This window comes from Pithys albifrons, chromosome 2, assembly GCF_047495875.1.
Source record: "Pithys albifrons albifrons isolate INPA30051 chromosome 2, PitAlb_v1, whole genome shotgun sequence".
Lineage (NCBI taxonomy): Eukaryota > Metazoa > Chordata > Aves > Passeriformes > Thamnophilidae > Pithys > Pithys albifrons.
Genome location: NC_092459.1, coordinates 68041364 through 68063778, shown reverse-complemented (window position 1 = coordinate 68063778; position 22415 = coordinate 68041364). Strand labels below are relative to the sequence as shown.

The 22415-nt window shown below is 42.6% G+C and overlaps 1 protein-coding gene and 1 non-coding gene across 4 annotated transcripts; both read left to right on the top strand.

The window, feature by feature from the left end:
- The first annotated feature begins 1938 nt into the window (after positions 1 to 1938).
- Positions 1939 to 17528, top strand: STX11 (syntaxin 11). 3 transcript variants are annotated; one of them, XM_071547953.1, is made up of 4 exons: positions 1939 to 2023; positions 11515 to 11719; positions 12899 to 12968; positions 14503 to 17528. In XM_071547953.1, the coding sequence occupies exon 4, from the start codon at positions 14508 to 14510 to the stop codon at positions 15372 to 15374; it is 867 nt and encodes a 288-aa protein (XP_071404054.1). In that variant the 5' UTR covers positions 1939 to 2023; positions 11515 to 11719; positions 12899 to 12968; positions 14503 to 14507; the 3' UTR covers positions 15375 to 17528. The 3 variants fall into 3 exon arrangements, with proteins under 3 accessions (XP_071404054.1, XP_071404055.1, XP_071404056.1); XM_071547954.1 differs by lacking the exon at positions 12899 to 12968; XM_071547955.1 differs by lacking the exons at positions 11515 to 11719; positions 12899 to 12968.
- Positions 17529 to 21615: 4087 nt separating this feature from the next.
- TRNAL-UAA (transfer RNA leucine (anticodon UAA)) lies at positions 21616 to 21698 on the top strand. The gene has a single exon. It is a non-coding gene; the product is annotated as a tRNA-Leu (tRNA).
- The last annotated feature ends 717 nt before the right edge of the window (positions 21699 to 22415 follow it).

Below are 22415 nucleotides of genomic sequence, written 5' to 3'. Positions count from 1 at the left end.
AGGAGACATGACTGTCATTTATTTGTCCTTCCATACCCTCCTCACAAATTATAAGGAAGATACCAGATGTTTTTAGAAGAGCATTTTGCTCATTTTTGATCCTCGGACACATCAACCAATGCACCCATAGCTTTGCCTGTGCTGCAACAAGAACAAATTAATTTGTAACTGTTGTTCCATGCCATACAAAGTTGCCTGTATCTGTGATTACCCATGACATCACATTAACACGCAGCTCTATTTTCAGCTCTGCTTGCATTAACAACACTAAAGGCCCACTTGCTCTCTGCGGTCCAGTAGCAAAGAGAAAGCCAGCTACCCACGCACTGGGGATGCTGCACCTGGTCTCACCAAGCAGCAGCTCGGAAAAAAAGAGAAAACCCCCTCATAACTGAGAGCCTTCAGGTAGTTTTCACCTACATTTGTCTCCAGCATCAAGGTGTAAGGGAAACATCCCAGCAAAATCTCTGCATGGAAGAACCCTGCAGTGCAGTCTTGGATTTTTCAACGGGAAAGAGCCAGATGTATTTTTAACAGACTGTTAACCATAAAACAACTAGCATTTACCTATTGCTTATTTTTTTTTCCTGACACAATAACAGTATAGAAAATAAGGAGTGAGGAAGCTTCTTACATCTCTGCAAGTGTCTCTGTCTTGGTCACACTTGGTGGGATTGACACAATATATGAGAAATTTTGGAGCCTTATAACTGATGACAGCTCAGGAAAGCACAGTTGCTCTTTCAGGTACTTCTTGACACCAACAAAAAAGTAACTTCTAGCTTTTAAAATTTCCAGATTCAAATTGTCTTCAGTTTCTGTGGTGAAAGGTTGAAAAAAGTGCTTGTCTAAAATACATGTCCAAGATGTTCAAAAAAAGCAAAATCTCAGAAAGACTTGAATAACCTCTCTAACTACTTGCTAGGCTTATTAATGTGTATTATTAGTGTATACCAAACATTGAGACACCAAAGTTCTGTTAGTTTTTTTCAGTTAGGATGATTAAGGATGATTAAGTTTTTTTCAGTTAGGATGATTAGGCTTATTAATGTGTATTATTAGTGTATACCAAACTTTGTGACACCAAAGTTCTGTTAGTTTTTTTTCAGTTACGATGATGGGGAAGGTGTTTTGTTGTGTTTTGTTTTTGTTTCAGGAATGGTCAAACTTAGCAGAATTTAAACAACCATCCAAAAATTGGGCTAAATTTGACCCATACCCCAAAGCATGGTGAAAAGAACACAGCTTCTCATCCCCACACGAAGCAGGAGCAATTTGAATTACATTTCCTTTGTCGTCCCATTTCATCAGGCGCAGTTCAAGCCAGAAGGACAAGACAAACGTCGCTGCACCAAACAACCGGCGGTACACGGGACGATGTGGGGACGTGGCTGGTGGGACGTGCGCCCGCCCCGCTCACGGCGACACCTGATCCCACCTGCCTCCTCGGGCGTCCGTACGCCCCCTCGGATTCAGTTGTCAGCCCCGGGCCTCATCGCACCCCCAATCCCATGTCCACGCCCTCGCAGCCCTCCGCTGGCCGTCGAAAAGCACCCGCTTCCCAGCGTGGGGACGATGGCGAGAAAGGGCAGGGGACGTCCACGGGGACGACGGCAAAGAAACGGGCCACGTCAGCTCACCCACTCTTCCCAGCACCCACGGGCGCGGACTTTCCCCGCGCTAGGAACTGGTGCGAGCCAAGCCCCGCCCGGCCGGGTGGTGGAGGGGGAGGAAGGGGCGGTGGCTCCCGAATTGCGCGCCCGCTCCGCCACCGCTTCTCGACGGCACCGGCTGACACACCCAGGGAGCGGGGCTACGATATGCAAATCAAACCCCTCTCAGCCAATGGGCGGGCGCGCCGGGCGGCGGGGGCGGGGCGCTCCGCTCGGCGGGGATTAGCGTTCGCCCCGACGGCGCGGGCGCTGCGGCGGCATCGGCACCTCGGGGAGCGGCGCGGCCGGAGCGAAGGCGGGACGGGACGGGACGGAATCGGCGGGGCTGCCTTGCCCTGTTCTGTCCGCCGGTGAGTACCTGCCTGGGCGTTGGAGGACGAGACAGCGCTTTCCTCGGGGGCCGGACCGGGTTTGGCTTCTTCAGCCCGGGTACGTCGCCGGTGGCGGCGGCAGGGTCTGGTCGGCTCTCGGGATGGGAGCACACCTGCATCCCCGAGCTCCGCTCAGCATCAGCTGGAGTTCTTGGGTGCCGACCTGCCAGGAGCTGCTGTGGAACGGAGGGCAGCGCTGGGCTGTGCCGGAGTCCAGGCTCCGGCGGCGACGGTCAGGCTGCCCCTTCCCCCTGCTGTCGGCGCGAGCTCCGACGCGAGCTCCGGTGCTCCGCAGCCAGCCCAGCCCGCAAGGCGGAGGGGCCGCGAGGCGGCGGAGCGCTTTGCACCTCGGTTTTCGTTAGAATTGACGAAACTGCCCCGTTTTAATCGAGAGGGGAAGTCTGAAGCTCGGAGGCAGGAGGGACTGGCAAGGGGTGCGGACCGGGCTTTTGGGTGCGTAGGTGCCTTAAGTTAGACCTGGCTCTCACGGGGGGTCAAAGGGGTGGCTGGATTTTCACGGCATGAGGGACAACCGGAGGCGCTTTCCAATTGAGTCTTCTCATCCAGTCCCAACGGTGTCTACATTTCCAGCTGTCTTGTTTGTCTGGCTTAACAAGTATTAACATTTTATTCATAGTGTTTGTACATGGTTATGAATAACTCCAAAGCAGGTTTTATAGAAAATTTGGGTTCTGTGCAAAATATAATAGCTTTTTCTCCTTTCTTGGGCATCATCATTGCCAGATCTGGAATTTGGTGCAAAAGTTAGAGTTCTTTGATTGCTTCCTATTAATTGATATTCATTTCCTTTCCTACCAAGAAGAATTAGCACTCCTGTATGTCTGAGATAACTACATGTCACTCTGTGATACCAAGGAAGGAAATGACTAGAATAACAACACTGACCTAAAACGGACACTTGCACTTTTTGTTCCTGTTCTTTAGATGGTATTTTAGAAGCCATTTTTTAAGCTATCAGGGATCAAAATGACAATATATGACTTCTTATGATGAGAATACAATGTGAAGAATGCTGCTTTCTTACCAATTGTGATACTCACTGTCTAAATAGTGGTGAGACTACAAGATGAGCATAAGTTATTTTTTATTCAAAACAGACCAACAGCATAAAGATCATCCTTCTTAAGAAAGGATGGCTTAGGTTCCCAGCTCGTCCCATGAACTTTTTTCACTTTTTTTTCACTGACTGCCTTGTATGACCATTGCTCTGGAACCGAAATTTTGTGTTCAGTCTTACGGAAGCTGGTGTTTTGGCTGAGACTACAACTGCAAGTTAAACTCTTGTTGTCAAAAGAGATCTCCATGAAGAAATAAAGCATGGTACAGAAGATCTCTTCAGTGATTAAAATGGGTGAAATGTGATAACAGTATCTTCTGGGCACTGCAGATAACCATGATGCTATAGAACACAACTGCATATTCCATCAGTCCTGGAGAATTTGGATGCTGTGGAATTAGGCTCCATGTCTCACACCTTCCACTATAATATAACAGTAACCAAGATCTGCTCCAGAAGGAGAAACAGTACTTGTCAGTATTGCATAAACGATAGAGGAGCAAAATCTGCTGTGTGAAAATTGCTCCCCCACACTGTGCACACAAATACAGTGTGCTGGACACATAGTGAGTCTGGGAGCAAGGGCATTGAACATATCATGAGAATGTGGGGCCATGGGGAGACTGTAAGACTTCACCCTGTCCATGTGGTGCATTGTAGGTGTGCACTAATCCAGTCCTGAGAGGCCTGTACCCTCTCTCTATCCTTTTTAAGGAACAGGATCCTACAGTGCTTCCACAGAGAAATGGTCCAGTTTTCAGCTAGTCACAGCCAGTTCAACATACGTCTCATGTGTGAAACAACTGATTACTTTGTGTGTTTCCAATGTCAACATGGGGACAAAAGTGATCATTTATCTTTTCATAGAGAACTCCTTTTTTTTGCACTGGAGTGCTGTGTCTCTTTCCCTGGCCTTCTGTGTGAAATGAACATAATTCCTTCAACTCTCTTCTTCCAGGGTTGTGTTTTCTAAACCATTTGGAGATGATGCCAAATATGCTCCCTTTGACTTCCCTAGTGCGATAAATGGTGCAGGATATACTGCTCAAACTGGGGCCTTATCTATGCCAAGCAGAGTAAAACCAGTTCTTCCCATGCCATCTCTCATATGACATGGTATTGGTTTTTGTTTGTTTGGGATTTTTTTTGTTTTGTTTGGGTTGGGGTTTTTTTGCAATGCCATTATATTGTGAACTTGTTTTGTAGCTTGCAATCTGCTATAACCTCACCAATGTTTCCTGCTACCAAACTAGGTGTTACCTACGTTCTATTTGAGTGAATAATTCTATCTAAATGTATCACATGAGGCTCATCTTTATTGAATTTTTTTTCATATTTTGTTGATTCTTCTCTTACTTGGCACAATCACCTTAAATTCTCACAATTTTTCCTCCCTTCCACCACCAGATACTCGCTTCCCCTCCCTTTCAGCTCAGTGTCACCTGTAGACTGTACAAGCTCATATCTAGTTCCACTCTCCAAGTTGCTAGTGGAAAATATGGATAACCTCTGAGTGTTACAGAAACATCTCATAGTGCTGACATATTCAAAACCAGTTCTGATGGTGAAAAGGCAACTGCTGTGTTACGAATGAAGGTGCTGGACCAGATACACTATCTACTATCTTTTATCTGGCCCATCAATTTTCTTTGGCTCTGGTTATCCCTGTAGGCAGGGAGGGCAAAGCATGGTGCAGAAATTACTGAGGCAATGTTAATTTGATCTAATAAACTCATCTTAACACCAGATGTGGGGTTACCACTTTTTGCAGTTTTATAGAGAAGCCAGTTTTTTGTTACCTCTGCATTTTGGGCTGCTCCCCAAGATGTGGCCCCCACACAAGCCATTTCTGGTGAGGAACATCGTTCCCAGAGAGTGGCACCACCACTCCTGCCTACAACTACCTCCTAGAAACCCCCTCTTGTGTAGTGGGGAGGCTCTACATGAGGGAAGCAATGTAGTTCAGTTTGTACATCTGCTTTGATAGCTTTTAGTGATTGTGCCCAGTGTCTTGGTATCTCATCTAGCCTATCACACAGTATTTGGCACTTTGCATCTAGACCGTATTTATGCAGTTTATCAGAGAGAGAATGATATCACATATCTCAGCTTCAGAGATAGGTATCAGGCTTATCATGTGTGCAGCTTTTGCTCTATCTGCTATGACTGTTAACCCGCCAAGATTATTTCCAACAAACTCATATTTACAAAACCCAAGAAATTACTACACACTCCAGCTTTTCCTGCTATGCCTTATCTTGGTGCTGTGTTTGTGGTAGTGACAACTCACTTATTTTCGAAAGCAAGAAAAAAGCTTACTTGAGCTTTGGATATGTCAAATTAGGAAGAGATTCTCTAAGTACCATTGGCTAGTGTGTCCCTAATGACACTGTATCTTGGCTCAACTTCACTGGTACTTTGAAAGGGCCTGTGAACACTCATGGGCAGCTAAGTGGTGTAACTGCTATAAAGCCTGCCAGCACCTGAAGTGTCCTGAGGCTGAGGCTGTGGGTATACGTGTGTGGCTGGGGGGGGGTTATTTCCTGGATGAAACTATTTTGGTGCAGGTATAGTTGTGTAGATTTTGCAGTAGGATCCCAAACTGAGCTTCATATGTACCAGCCCAAATGAACAAATACCAAGAAAACACCCTGTATTTAACCTTAAAGGGATTTTTTAAAATTAAAGAGTACTTGATCTCAGATTATAGTGCTTTATTACAAGCTTTAAATGTATATTTAAAAAAAAACCAGTGCTCCTGTGCTAATTTAAAAGTGTCAGTAGAACATGTTGCTTCTGACTCTTGATCATGTGCAGCCTCATATTTCCACTTGCATACCAACATAATGTCTTAATCACTTGTAAATACCACTGTGTGGTAGCAATAGTAGTTATATAAATGTGGTATGTACATAGCAACTTCACAGAGCCAATGTGTTTCAGGGAAGCTGAGGTGATTAATTAGATAATGTATATACTCATGGCATTGTAGCGCCAGCACTGCTTGTGAGCGCATGGTCTAATATCCTTGCACAGTGACTCGTAATGATGCCGAGCTGTAGTAATTGCCAAGAAATGCATGGATGGCTGGCCCACTGTTTATGTTAGTGACATGCTTCTGCCTTAAGTATTTGCTGAGCCTGTGGAGGTACAGTTCATGCTCCCCTTGTCTCCAACCAGGCCAATTTTACCTGAAGACCTTCGTGTTGCGTATGGTAGGAAGGGCATGTACTTTAAAGCACTGAATGGAGAGCCATGGTGGGATTGTTTTCCCTCTCTTGGGTAAAATACAATCCCATACATGTTCACCTGCTCTTTGTAATGTTGCTGTGTTTTTAACAAACTGTGCACATTAAAGGCAATTGTAGTCAGCTCACAGGTCTCAAGGATTCCAAGGTTTCAGCAAGTTTTCAATATCTGCAGTTGAAAACTGTTTATTCTGTTTCTGGCATCCTTAGGAAAATGAAGTGGCCACATTTGGGGTGTGCATTACCTTTCCTATTTTTAACTTCCATTTATATACAGAAGCATGAGGACTGCTGGAGAGAGTTCCCAATTTTAGGACAGGGTTCAAACAATGCACATGAAGACTTTACAATTTTCAATGGACCATGTTGTGAAGATGGAAACACTTTTTTTGACTACAGCCCTGATACAGCTGTTCCACCCTAACCAACACCAAATCTAGTTACAATTGCTCATTTATGTGACTTGTGAGAAGAATGTTGAGAGTCCATACTGAGAATCAATTTTGTCATCTGTCCAGCACTGAAAATTTGTCAGTGGGAATCCACAGCTGTCCAGTGAAAATTTAGACAACCTAGTAAATAGTAGCAGTCCATTTATGTACAAGCTGTCCTCTCCAGTGAAGGAATAATACTGTCATGGCTACTGAGTAGTATTGAGTGAAAACTTCTGATTTTTTTGTCAGTCTTATCATAAATATGTGAAAAATGCAATGCATGTTATAGTGCATTTGATGCACACCAGCAACTTCTCCTAGTTTTGATACTAATGTCTATGAAACCTTTTAACCAATCAATGGAAAACACCAATATGGTTAACCTTATTGAATACATCAGGGAGGTAGGAGATGCACCTTAGATCCTTGAATTTATAATATTCTGTCATACAGAAGTTGAGAATACTGGTAAAGAAATTGAGATATATCAAAGAAGAACCTCCAAAGCTATCAGTATTCAAGCAATTATTGCATCATTACTTTGAGTTAAAGGCAACAAACTACCTGAATTTTAATTATTACCCCTTAGGCCTTTCCTGGCCTTTATGTTAGGAAAGGAAGCACTGGAGACTTGGAGATTCTGCCAACTGCAGTAAAAGCCTGCAAAGAATAGAGCCATCCCTACTTCTTGGAATATATCAACTTGTAATAAAACACATATCCTGACACAAACAGAGAAGTTGACACTGCATGCAAGCTTTTGGGAAAAAATAATCCCCTGAAAGATTTGCAACTGCATACATTTGTCCCTGGGGTGATGAAAAGTATGAAGGAAGTGTTCTGCTGTACCCAGACTTTGACAATCACATGAGCTGGGTAGTGTCTATTAGTCTAGATAAACTTGCAGCTTCTTGCTGTACTGCTGTAGCTTTATAACTGGTGTTCAGTGTTAACTGATGGATATTCCAGTCCTGGATACATTTTGTCTATTTTTAAACATTGCTCGATCCAAGAAGCTCCAGAGAAGATAACTTCCTTTGAGTGAGGCCACAAAACGATTTTGAAAGGCTAATCTCTGTCATAATTGCTAGTATTGGAGTTAACACAGATGTGATCTTAAAACAGCTGCAGAAGGCAAACTGCCCTAATCATTAGATTATGATTTTTGGTGTTTCTTCAACCTTTTATAGAGGAGAAGGGAGAAAAAAGATGAGTGATTTGAAAAATTCAAGCCTACTGTGCCACTAGTGATGGACATGGTTGGGGAGACAGGGAATTTGGTCTGCAAAGATGACTAGCACTCTGATATAAATCAATTAGAAGCTCTTACAGAAATAAGAAAACTTATTGTAAAAAAATAGCGTGCCTTCAAAGTTGATTAGTATTGTCAAATCTATTATTGGACAACAGATACCAGGCAAAAATATTAAATCTGGTCTGAGACAGTTTCCAAAACAGAAAGTTACTAGAAAATTGTTACTGAATCTGAGATTCCCAACTTTTAAATGAAAGGCTTCAGCAGTAAACACTTTTTTTTTTACCTATGCATGACTTGCCTTTTGGTGCTATTTGTATTGTAATGGAGTGTGCTTGACCCAGCAAGTCCATCTGAGTTGATTTCCATCAATACCACGTCCACTACAAGCCATATGGGAAGTCACTGAAATGTGCTGACACACACTTAGCCATGGAGTAATTTTGCCTAGGAGCAGGTTATTTGTTCACCACTTGCTTTTTGAGTCACGTCTATTGTGTGTCATGCGATCAAAATCACATGCCATTCAGACAGGATGAGCCTCATGGGTTCGTAGTAGGACTTTTACCTTCTGAGGGACAGAAGAACTACTGACAGAAATTGTTTTTAACTGGGTTGTTTTGCAATATCTGTTGTTCCTCAAATAGACAGTTCAACTGAAGTAAAAGCTTCATTTTGTAAGGCCCTACTCAAGGCTGAAAAGATTACTGACTAGACTTTTGGTAACCCACAACCTGGTATTAACTAGCAGCTGCCTTTTATGAATGCTGAAAGAAGAAACAATGCACACTGCCTTCCTTCCCACCTGCTGGCAATGAAATATGGATTCTGTGCTGAAACTGCTTCTTTATGTCACCATTTGTCCCCAAAAATGTGGATATACAAATGTTAAAGCTGAATTAAATATAGGTGCGCAACTTGTTTGTTTCTATGGAAATAACTTTTCATCCTTAAGTATTTCTACATAGATAACAGGCTGCAGAACATTAACACAGCAACAGAAATATGCTATGCAGGACTCCCTTTCGTATGTATATGGGGCTAACAAAAAGGGGGTTTATGCACATGCATACTTTTTAATTTTCAGGTGGATTTTCTTTCTTGTCTGAAATCCCATGTCACACAGATCTGTGTGGGATTGCAGTCTTATTGCAACAGGACAACTTGTGTCTTTCTCATGCATCATGGGAAAGCTAATCATCATGGTGATTAATACTAAGAAGTAGCACACGAAGATGAAGACATGAGTACTGAGCATGCCCTCAGCTGGCTGTACATGCTGGGTATCTGGCTTCAAAGATGTAACCTCTGCAGTTGTTACCTGGCCTGTTTTTTGATTCCTCTGTGTGTGTTTGGGTGTACACACCATGATGGACTGCAGAAGGAACTTCATTTTTGAGAGGACAGATTTACCTAGCCCAAAAATACAAACATGGAAGTACATGTTCCAGTGTGAATATACACAGTATTTTAACATAAAATAAAACAAAACTAACTGATAGCTAATCTATTAAAACCCACACTCTTAGAATTAAGGTATCTATATACTTGCAGTTGTGACACTGGAGTAGTTGGTGTCTTGATATTCTACTGTTTTAGATGTATCTTCTATAAACCTGCCTAAGTAGTTGAATACGTTTAATGTTCCTTTTCAAATAAGCAAACTTTTTATCTAAGGCACAGAGTACCAGAATAATTTAGACTGGACCTTTGGACATTGTCTAATCCAGACCCCTTCAAAACACACACAGGTAGTTCAGGTTGCTGACAATCATGTCCAGTAGAGTTTTGAAAATCTTCAAGGATATCTTTGGAGTATCTTCAAGGATGCAAACTTTTATGGGCACCTTTTCCATTGTTTCTGAAGGTCTGGGGGCTTTTTCTTCCTTTTTCCCCTCTCTCCTATCTGACTGGCTTTTTCCTTGTTTTCACTTAAGTCTGTTGCCTCTTGTGCTATTGCTGTACGTTTCCATGGAAGGTCTAGCCTTCCATTAAGCAGTTGGCGACAGCAACAAGATCTCCCTTGAGCTTCCTGTTTTTCAGGCTGATAATTCCTGACTCTCTCAAGCCTCTCTTCATATGTCAGGTGCTGCAGCACCTCTGATGATCTTTGTGGCCTCCCCTGGGCTCACCACAGTTTGTCTATGACTCCTGAAATGGAGAGACCTGGCAACACTCCAGATGTGGCCTCTCAAGTGTTGGACTGGAGGGGTCCCTTCGCTTCCTCACTTTTGCTACTCCAGCCCAGACGCATTGCTGGCTTATGTTCAAGTTCATGTCTACCAGCACTCCAAGGTCCTTGTCTGCAGAGCTGCTTGTCAGCCAGGGAGCCCAACTTCTACTGCTGCACTGGACCATGTATGAAGGGAGAGATTGACTCATTTTACAGAGTGAGTGCTGAGGTGATCTCTAACAACTGGTAGTTGATACTATGTATCAATATATTGCTGTTCTAATTACAAACAATGTATCAACATAAAAGTAGAGCAAACTTTGCTCAGTAACAACATCTGATAAAGGAGGTTGACTTTTCTAAACATCAACCTGTTAAACTGAAATTTTTCAAATTGCTGTTCCCGCTTACTCTCCCATGCTTATTTGTTTCAGGTCTTTAGTGGCAATTCTGTCTCTGACGCTATTCAAGGAATGGTTGGAAGTTTTTGTACTCTCTTGGGATGATCTGGTTCCCCTTTGAAATGACAATTTGAAACAGGAAAAGACCTCTGTGGTGTTGTTGCATTCCAGTCTGCTGTTTTTCTTTGTGGAAAAAAATCCTAAAATGTTAACAAATTTTAAGTGTCTCAAAGTAGCAGTTTCCAAATACTCCAAATAAATTTACCATGTTCCTTGAGCAAAAGGTGCTCAAAAAAGCTGAAATCTAAACATCTTTTTGAACAAATCCCTTTGGCCAAATATTGCAAATGCTAACCTACAGAGTACTTGAGCAGGTTCAGGCATAAAACTGAGTAAGTGTCCTCAGCAATTTGTGATGTTTGTGGCCTAATATGATGCTGAAATACAGGCAGAAAGTTACTCACTTCCTCTCCTTCCATCCTGACCAGACACTGTATGTAGATAAGGAAGTGCATCTTGAAAATGTAAAAATGAAGTGGGAAGCAGGCTAGGTAATGCACGTTAGAAACAGAGTATAAAAGACAGGACTCAGGGAGAACAAAATACCAAATAGTCCCTGATTTTGCAGGACTGGGGAGTCAGGCTTGAATAGATGGCATGCATTTGTTAGAAAAGCATGATCACTTTAGCTGTGGAGCCATATTCCTGATGCATACAGGTCCTCAACACAGAGCTAAAAGATCCTAATGTTGACCACTTGGAATGTAAATTTTGGTATGTAGGTAAAAATAAGGTAGACTTTTAGAGCTAAACACTTGGAAGGTGGGAAAACCCTGAAGATTGTCAGTGCAATTGTAACTTTATCCCTCTGTTCCACTTAGAATTGGATTTTACTGGATCTGCTGGATCACAGAGATCGTGTGTGATGCTGCCCATATCACTGGAGACGAGCTTGTCGCAAGTGGCCTTGATCCATGTGTTCATTCACTGATGTCCAGCTTGTTACTCCACAATCTTACTGAGCAAAGTGCCCAAGGCTTGCAGCAGTGACTGAAGTCTGAAGGAGCTGACTTCTAATCATTCCAGGTACAAAGAAATCTGCTTCAGGTGTCTTAAGTGGGCATCGTAACTCATGAAGAATGATAGTGTTGTCCTTAATCACTGTGGGCAGAAACCGCTGTCTGAGGCTCTTGGATCTGCCCTCCCCCAAAAGACTTAAGAGTTATAGTGCTTTCCAAAGATGTTGCAGGAAATGAACAGTAGTAGCATATTAAATGCAGTGGCTGTCCTTGAACTGAATGATGGGTATTAAATTTTATGCTGTAAAATTTTTATTCAGAACATACAGACTGTAGGTTGAGACTTGGTGGAAGTGGTAGTACCTAGGCCAGTGTTTAATCACATGATCTTCCTGAGTGTAGGCAACATCATGGTGCAATCCAAGGCCACACTTGACAGTTCCTTGCTCTTCTTTTAATGCTTGTCTTTTCAACCTTTCCTGTTGTATTAAAAGAAAAAATATTTGCAATATTTTCAGAGATGCTGCAGAAATAGTATACACATGAACTTATTGCAGCATTAGTATTTTTTTCTTATGAACTACTGTGTATTTGCTTCTCCTTCCTGTGGAAAGGATAGACCTATTCTTACAAAATTTTGAGTTCATTATGCAGGAGCTCTTACTCTGTAGTTTTCTATTTGTGTTTTCATTGTCAAGCACAAAAAATAAAATGTAATTATTGTTGAGCCAGTTGTTAACTGCTTTCTGCAGAAGGCCAATTAAATTCAATTTTTTGGAAGTTTAAGAAATGGTAAGCACAAAGTTCAATGTAGTCCTCCACTCATGACTTAGATTACATGAATGGCATCTTTCTGCTATGGATGGCCATTTTAAAGTAAAAAACCCCAACATTGCTGTTTTCAAATGTAGAGGCTAAACAGTAAAAGAATAAATGATGAAAGCAATCACAGCAGTCAAACAAGCAATGTGACTGGTTTTCAGAGCCACATCTACATTTCAGGTGAAAAGGATATCAGAAACAGTGACTAGAAGAGACCTGAATAATCCTGACATGGCTTGATACCTTTGATTGTTCCCTTTCCACCATGCTGTCTAGAAAATAGTCTACTATTTCCAGACAGGAAGGCAGATACTCTCACTGTCTCAGTGCCTCTAAGCAAACTTGGCTGTACAGTTTTAAAGCCAAATAAACCTGAAAACCTGACTTCTAAGTTGAACCACACATTTTGGTTTTTACCTTTCAGATGTGGATTTTTCATCTTGATGTTATGCCATGAGGTGAAAGTCTTGATTTTATTGTTGCTGAGGGAGGAGGTGAGAAACTTTTTGTGTCCTAAAGCTTTCTCTGTACGATTGAGTTGAATCTATGTTGATTATGTTTTAGATGCAAACAATTATCTTACATGCGTGCATTCCTGAATGAAAGCTGTACTCTTAGGATATTAATGGACTTTCTGAATTTACATTTCTTACAAAAGAGTTAGTTTAAGTTAAAATTCACGTTTTTACTTCAATTTAAATGTGATCATAATCAGGACACTTCTTAAGACCAGTGTATACCCCCAATGAACTATGCAAGCCCAGGAAGCTGTGCCAGTGACAGAATCTTTCCCATGTCTTGCCTAACATCTTTAACCCATCTAATGGTCCAGTGAAACAGATTATAAAGTTGTAGTTTTAATTCACATTAAATTTAGGCCTATTAAACAGGGTATATACATGAGACTTTTCTTAACCTGGGAATAACTGATGATCCTGGGAAGCGATGTGTCATTCACAGTGAATGTTTGTAAATTCTGAGAAGATACTTTCATTTCTGGAAAAACAAATATGAATCCTCCAGAGAAATCTAAAGATGTCCTGCTTGGTGCTGCTACTTATCTTGATTCTCTTTCTTACTGGTTAAAATGAGGTCACAGGATGTACAGTGTTGTGAAGAAAAATTTTCACCTTCCTGCTTGCTGACACAGATGGTGCAGGGTTCTTGATGGAGCTTTCATAATTCACTTTCTGCAAAGACTGTAGGTCTAGATTTCAAGTGAAAAATATAGGAGACTTATGTTTTGTTACCATGTAACTAGTCCGCACAGATTACACATTCTGTGGCTTTTTAATGAAATTTGTAGTTGAATATGTCTGAGGTAAACACATTGAAAATGGATCCTGATCTGTAACAACAGTGTTACTTCTTTCCTTCAGTAGGGTATTTCTATCATACAAAAAAGGAAGGGTTGGATGGATGGTCCTACTTATAAAATGCCACTATTGTTGTGTTGACTTGTTGATCATGGTACACTATAGTAAATAAAAGCATCTGGAGACACTAAAATTGCTTTGCCTTTTTTCCCCCCCCATCTTGATTCTTTCCACATTTTGGACAGTTAATGCAATGAAGGATCAAGAGCTAAAGGAGATTTCTCTAGTGAGAAAATTACATTATTAATGTCTATGGATGCTGATAGCTGAAGGATTCTTATTAAGAGTTTGGGGGTTTTTTCTCCAAGTGCAAGACCACCATTTGGGAGGGAGCTTAGGGATTGTCTTATTATTATTTTGGATTTGTGTCAGGATTTGTTGTCTTCTCTCTTGAAGTTTTTTAGTTTCTAAGCTTCATACTTTCTAGAAAAGTGTTCTAGCAGCAGAGTTTTGGATCTGATATCTATTACTGTATAAAATACTGTGAACAAATTTTAAATCTCATATTTTTGGTTGTCTTTGATGTAGTTATGTTAGTTATCTGTGATAAAGTTATCACTATGATGTAGTTATTAGTTACGAACTTCCAACTCCTGTAAACCAATATTTTAGTTACTTTAAACTTCATTCCTCCTGTTCCTCTGTTTTACAGGCAGGATGAAAGACCGTCTAAGTGAGCTGCGTGAATTTGCCAGGTTACACAATGAACAGTTTTTTGATAGTGAGGATGATGAAAATTCACCCCATGATATTCTCCTTTATGAGACTGATTATGCCTTGGAAATTCTTCATAAGGACATACAGAGCATCCGGACAGAAAATGACCACCTAAAAGCAGATGTCAACCGGCTGAGAAAGCAAAACACCCGCTTCCTTACTTCCATGCGCCGCCTTAGTAGTATCAAACGAGATACTAATTGTATTGCCAGAGACATTAAGGCCCGTGGAGAAAACATCCACAGGAAACTGCAGGTAATGAGAGATTTCTGTGAAGATGCAATAACAAAATATGGAGCTATGTCTATCATTGCCCGGGTGGCGAAGAACCACTATGTTGATCTCATGCACACATTTCAGGACGCTATGTTTGATTACAATGCAACAGAGATGAACCAACGGGAGAACTGCAAGATTCGAATTCAGCGGCAGCTGGAGATCATGGGCAAAGATGTTTCTGGCAACCAGATTGAGGAGATGATTGAGCAAGGCAAATGGGATGTTTTCTCTGAGAATCTCTTGTCTGATGTTAAGGGGGCTCGTGCAGCTCTGAATGAGTTAGAGACACGACATAAGGAGCTGGTGAAGTTAGAAGGTCGCATTAAAGAAGTTCATGAGCTCTTTCTGCAGGTGGCCCTGCTAGTGGAAGAACAGGCAGACACTTTTGATGTCATTGAGATAAATATGCAAAATGTTGAGGACTATGTAGGAGATGCTAAGGAGCAAGTGAAAAAAGCTTTGGAATACAGAAGAAAACATCCCCTCAGAACAATCCTCTGCTGTTGCATATCATGTTGCAGAAGGTGACTCTCCCTGTGGAGCTATCAGAGACTGCCTTGAATGTCTTCAAAATCAGGTGTTATTTCCAGAGAGTTTTCTGTCATGACAACCCCTGTTGCAGTTGGTTTTCTTCATTGCCTTTTTTCTAAATGTGCTGAAGGCTGTTCTATTTAAAAACTCCTAGAAATGTTGATAAAACTACATTTAATGTAATTTTAATTGAAATGTACTCTGTTACTGTAACTACAGATGCAAGAAGACCTCTGCAGTGATGCTTATTTCAGGTAGGCAAGAAAGAGGGATGTATAACTTGGCTTAGGGAAGATCAGTAATTTCAAGAAATAACTTTATTTTTATTTGTCAAAGTGAGGCTGCAGGAGAGGAAGCCTTACCACCTGGGGTGACTCAGTCCACCACAGAATCAGGAGGTTTCAGTTTAACTAACTTCGAGCCTGCTTGATGCAAATACTTGAAAGGATTTTGCTCTATTAATTTAACAAAATACCGAGCCTGTTAGCAGCAGCAGCAGCACACAGAATTAGTGTCTCTTTCAACTTGATTTCCGCCTGTCTTAAATCTCAACAGAAGTGACTACACCTTAAATGACAGTATGCACATTTTGCTCCATTTGTGTGCTCGTGACTGCTTCTTTTTCCATTTTGAGTACCTGCAAGTCTGTCAAGGTGGCTAGAAGCACTGCTGCACTGAGGCATCTCACTCACTTTTAATTTGAGCCCCGGTCTTGTACTCTCAATTTCAAACTTGCCATGCTGTCATGTTTCTAATACATTTTTCTGCCAATTAACACTTCAGCCAGAAGAAATGCATGCAGTGACCTTCTGTTATATTGCAGACAACAAAAGTTGTGGGGCAAGAAAGCATTTTAGTGTCTCCTGTTCTGGCACATACATATGAGCAATTTTAGTGGAATGACTGACTGTCAATAGACTTTTATTTTTTAATAAGCATTGTCTGAATATGGGGGGGTTATATTTTAAATTAGATGAAGGATTTATTTTTTCAATGTGCATTCTTACTTGTGTACAAAAATTGTGACTTTTTTCCCATTGTTGGGAAATCTCCTCCTGGGAAAGCCAATACACCTGAAGAAGAAAGAAACCAGATTCATTTCATTTCAGTACTCTTTTCAAGCTCAAAAATAACCTCTCCTTTTGTATAAAAGGAGTCTGCCCTTACACAAGGACAAACCAGCAGGTTTGGAGTATGACAAGGGAATAGAAATTGTGCAGCCCTAGTAAGCAGTGAGCATTGTCAGTGAAACATACATTCACAAGGTATGGTGAGTGATTATAGCTCCTGCTTCTGGAGGTTTTCCAACTATATTTTTAAGTGGCTTTCTGATACACTGTGATCTATTGCTATCCTTTGAAATAATGCAGGACATTTTTTCAAAAGTTAGTGACTCTTTTTAACTGATGATATTATTTGTACCTATTTTAATAAATGTATTTCAGCATTTCAAATATTTTGTATTTGGGAGTTTTTCCTCAGATGTGCATAGATGTGCATCTTCCTGCAAAAATCACATTGAAAGTTCTCCCTTTTGTTCTTCTGCACTCTAATTTTATATGTGGAAAAACACCCAAACATTTCTTACTACTTGTATTAATATAAAAAAACAAACAAATAAATTCAACTTCCAAAATAAATTCAACTTCCAAGCTTTCATATCCTAGTGGGAAATACTTCTTAGGCAGACAGGCTCTTTCACTGTAGCACTTCTCTGTGATAACATAGAAGAGTGAGAAACACTGATCTTCTAAACTGTATTTTGATATTCACTGCATCCTGGTGATATCAATGTTACACTTGTCTGAGGACATCTCCAACAACTGAGTGTTCAAACTTGAAGTGAGAGAAAGGAGGGTCATGAGCGGCAACCATTGCCAGTAGCTTTGGTGCTAATCAAGAAGACAAAGTCATTTGCTCTGTAGGAACTGCCCTTTAAGTCAATGGAAATGTGTATTTGTAGAGAAATACCCTAAACCTCCAAGGGTCAGCATGTGGGGATAAATCAGAGAAGAATGAAATATCTCTTTCCTTTGATCTGCATATTCCTAGCACTTGCCAATGCTTTTGATAAAAATTATGTACATAGTTTTTTTGTGTTTATTCCTTTTTTGCACGTATATATATCTACGAATTGAATAAAAGATTTAATAAGGGAAACTGAAAGTTCAGAGTCTTGCATTGTCAAGCCTTAGTTTAAAATTTGCTGGACTAAACTTTAGAACTGGTGAAAGAAGATTAGGCAATGCCTAAAAAGAAAAAAAAGTCCTCTTAATATTGGTTGCCATGGTAAATTAGATGTGCTGCTTATTGAGATAGACTTACTATGATTTTTTCACAATAAAAACCATGAAAAATTGGTTTAGTGCATTCTAAGATGATTCTCTAATGCAAGAAAAAATCAAATTTATTGTTGCGGTTCTGAGAGATCTTGATGATTTCGTTAGTAGATATGCAAAAGTTACATTCAAATATTTAGTTATATTTGAGCACAGGAAAAGAGAGCGAAATGGAAAGGTAAAAGAAATCATGAAGAAAAGGTAATTGTAGACCTAGTCTCCTGATTTCATTAAGGCTGTTGCTGCAAGAAAGAAATGAGAATTACTGAAATACCAGCTGGAGGCCCTTTAAAACTATTTTTAAGATGCATTGTGAACTAGAGGCACTTAAAAAATGACTTCCAGTAACTGAAGAAGTCATTCTCTTCCTTGCAAACATTGCTTAATACTGTGAGTTTTTCTCTATCTTTCAGTTGCATAAGAACTCAAATTTTGCCAGACCATGAACTTGCCTAATCACATTTAAACAGACTTTTGAAAAAAACTGATCACACTACAGTTGCAAGGACTCACGCCACACAGGATGAGTGGAAGAAGATGATAAAAGTTTCTTGACAATATGTTCGTATTCTAATAAAAGAGCTGCAGAATGGACATCTCCATGCTCCCTAAGGAAAGCTGCCCTTTTCCTTCTGAAAGTCAGCGTAACTCCTATGGAGTTGCGTGTAGCATATTCTCTGGGTTGGTAAGGTATTTTTTCCCCTCTTCTCTCATGTAGCAAACCCTAAAGCTGGGTTTGAGGGGTGAAGTAGTTAAAATCTGAGAGGTGACAGTTTAGCTTTTAGGACTCTGTGTTTGTTTCCTAATGAAGCTGAAGCTCTACAATCCACACAATCACCCACTTATGAATCTCAGCCGTTTCTAAGAAGGGCAAAGGAAATCTGGCAGCAGGCACACTTTGCTCCTTCTAAAAATGTAAGACAGCATTGCACAAATACAAATATTACAAAATACAATGTCTAGTATGTAACAGTGAACTTCACTGATATGAGTTTCTATTTCTAGGAAAAGCTTTATTCCTTGCTGGACACAGGGGGAACATAGTTACCAAAGATGGGAAAAGGCTGAGGTACTCTTAACACCTTCTTTGCCTCAGTTTTCAACAATAAGACATGTCCTCAGGACAACGGGCCTCCTGAGCTGGTAGGCAGGGACGGGGAGCTGAATAGCACCCCTGTAATCCACGAGGAAGCAGTTAGTTATCTACTGAGCCACTTGGAAGAGCTTGCCAAGCTTCTCTCCATCATTTATCAACCGTCCTGGCTCACTGGGGAGGTCCTGGACAATTGGAAGATGGCTAATGTGATGCCCATCCACGAGAAGGGCCAGAAGGAAGATCTTCTTGCTCGGCAATGGTGAGGCTGCACCCTGAATCCTGTGTCCAGTTCTGGGCCCCTCAGTTCAGGAAGGATGTTGAAGTTCTGGACCCTGTTCAAAGAAGGGCAACAAGGCTGGTGAAGGGGCTGGAGCACAGGCCGTAGGAAGAGCAGCTGAGGGAGCTGGGGTTGCTTAGTCTGGAGAAGAGAAGGCTCAGGGGTGACCTTCTCACTCTCTACAACTACCTGAAAGGAAGTTGTAGCCAGGTGGGGGTTGGTTTCTTCTCCCAAGCAACTGGTAGTAGGACAAGAGGGCACAGACTTAAGTTGCACCAGGGGAGGCTTAGGGTGGATGTTAGGAAGAAATTCTTTACAGAAAGGGGGATTGGGCATTGGAATGGGCTGTCCAGGGAGATGGTGGATTCACTGTCCCTGGAGGTGTTTTAAGAAGACACTGGATGTGGCACTTGCAGTCATGGTCTAGTAGATAGGGTGGTGTTAGGTCAAAGGTTGGACTTGATGATCTCAGAGGTCTTTTTCAACCTAGTTGATTCTATGATCGTACGGGATTATTTTTTTTAATTCATGAGTTTAATTTTAGAGAAATAACAGTGGAATAATTGATTCCTTAAAGTGAAGGACGCTGACTAAGGACACACTTGCACACTTCAGCAGGTATCTCTGGCAAGTGTTTTGGAAGAAACTTCTCCAAGGAAAGGTATAGCTCTTACTTTAAGACCAAGATACCTGAACCATAGTAGCTACTTGAAATTGATTTTAGAAAAGGAAGAGTTACGCATGGTTGTGCTTTTATCTCTATGACAGTATCATAGATATAATGAAGGCAGGAAACAGTATTATTTAATAGATACTGTATGTGGTGATTATGGTTAATCTATTTTCTATGCAATGGGATTTTTCACATGGAGCCATGGTGTTTGTTTCTCCAATATGTGAGAAGGCAACAGCAGATCTATCTTCTTCCATGGTTTTAGTGTCTCCGTAATACCTGAGCCAAGGCAAGTCACAGCCAGCGGAAAACAGCTTCACCGTCACACCTTTCCTTACTGTGCACAGTCAGGGCACAAAGTCTTAACAGGAAAAATTAACATTTTATTGTGTTTCTTAGAAATAGTGTTTGATGTGAATAGAGAAGGAGAAAACCTGATGGTATTTCTCTACTCAAAACTTGGCTGAAAGGCACTGCCCTACTGAATGAAGAGCAATGCCAGCTATGGCATGATGCCCATTTCAAGCAATGATACAGCACGGCAAGTTGTAGTCAAAGAGCAGTTCTTTCATTCGTGGGCTCCAATCATTAATAAAATGAAGGAAAAAGAAGATGTGAGTTTCACGTCAGTTCTTCATCTATTTAAAATGCTACCAATTCATCTATATGGTATGTGAGAAGCACTTTCCCTTCCTAGAGTACCGGGGGTCTCTGAGCACTAACAGCTGAAAGGTCAGGCACCACCCGCACCTGCAAACTCGAGGCCCAGACCCTTGACAAAGGGGCACCGACAGGCAGGGTGACCAGCAACTGGCCAGGGGCTGTGCTGCTGTTCTGCATATAGGCAAGCAGACGGTCTCCGTGTGCCTCCTCGTCTGCTGGAGGCTGGCACAGTCCAGTGTCCCCAGCCTGTGTTGTATGGAATATGTTCTGTATACCTCAAGGACAGACTCAAAGGTGGCAAAGTTTGGTGGGATGCAGGACGTCCGTTTTCTCCACCGAAAAATAGCACAGGCAGCGAGAGTGAGAGCCAGTGCCAGGGGAAAAGGTCGCCGCTGGGACACGTTCCCATTCCCCCGCTGACGCGGGGAAGAGGAGGGAGGTCCCAGGGCAGGCACTGCCCGGAGCCACTGCCATAGGTGCTTCCGTAGAGCCGGCATTCAGTGACGACCGCCAAAAAATCTTTCCCCTTCAACATTTTTCTCCTAAAGAAGCTTAATTGATTTTTGGACTTCGATGGGGTTCGGTTCTCCTTCTACGAGCAAAGGAAGATAATTCCAGGAAACACTTGGACGGGAGCACCGAAGCGCCGGTGCCTTGTCGGCGCCACCTCTCCGCAGCTCTCTCACTCCCTCAGGGAGCCACGCCAGCACCGCGGCCCTCCCGCGCCACTCTGCGGGGGGAGAGCCCGCCCTGCCCCGAGCGCGCCTTGCCCGCAACTCGCGTCCCGCCGCCCCCGGCCCAGCGCTGCCCTCCGGCAGGGGCAGGCCCGTGCCAGCGCCGCGCACCTTCCCCGCCTCCCCCTTCCGCTCCGCGCCCGCCGCCCGTAGGAGCGAGGGCGACGGGGGCGGGCCGGGTCCGGCCCGGCGTGGTTCGGGGTAGGCGCGATTCGGGCCAGGCTCGGTATCGGGGCAGCCTCTCCGACGGGCCCGGCCCGGCCGCCTCCCGCTGCCGCCGGCAGAGCCCGCCCGTGCGCCCCTCTCCGAGCGCTCCGCGCCCGCCCGCGCTGGCAGTGAAGGCGGAGGGGAGTGCGGCGGGGCAGGGGCACCTCCGGGAGCCGAGGGGGCTCGGGGGTGCGGGGCGGGAGCATGGCCGTGCATGTAGGAGAGCCTGGAAGCGGAGCCGTTATCCGCACCAGGATGGCCGAGTGGTTAAGGCGTTGGACTTAAGATCCAATGGACGTATGTCCGCGTGGGTTCGAACCCCACTCCTGGTAACGCACATTTTTTACTGGGAGCCGCGTTACCTTCCCGGGCAGGGCGCGATGTCTCGGCAGAGGCGTGGCCGAGGGGGTTCGGTGGCCGCCGGGACGCGGCGGGAGGCGACCGAGGGGCGGGGAGCGGCTGCGGGCGGGTGTGTGTCCCGGGCTGGCGGCCGGCGGAGGCACCGCGGGACGGGGCGGGCACGGCGGGGCCCTCCGGCAGGCACCGCAGCTTCGGCGCTAAAGTCCTTTTAAATACAATTTATTTAACACTTTGCGTGTATATATATATATGTATATATACATATATATTATGTAGATACGCACAGAAACGTATGCCACCTCTGCTTCAGCTCTAAAGCCGTTTTAAATACAATTTAAGACTTTCTGTGTATATATATACATGTATGTATGTATGCATTCATATATATTATGTAGGTGTACACACACACATGCCACCACAGCTTCAGCTCTAAAGTCCTTTTAAGTATAATTTATTTAAGACTTCCTCTGTGTACATATATATATATATGTATGTATGTATACATGTATGTTGTGCAGATATGCACACACACACATATATGCCACCTCTGCTTCAGCTCTAAAGCCGTTTTAAATACAATTTAAGACTTTCTGTGTATATATATACATGTATGTATATAGGTATACATATATATTCTGTAGATATACACATAATATGCATATGTACACACAGACATATACTTACATATA

Coding starts and splice junctions, on each gene's coding strand:
- STX11 (XM_071547955.1), top strand. CDS start 14,508: ATGAAAGACCGTCTAAGTGAGCTGCGTGAATTTGCCAGGTTACACAAT.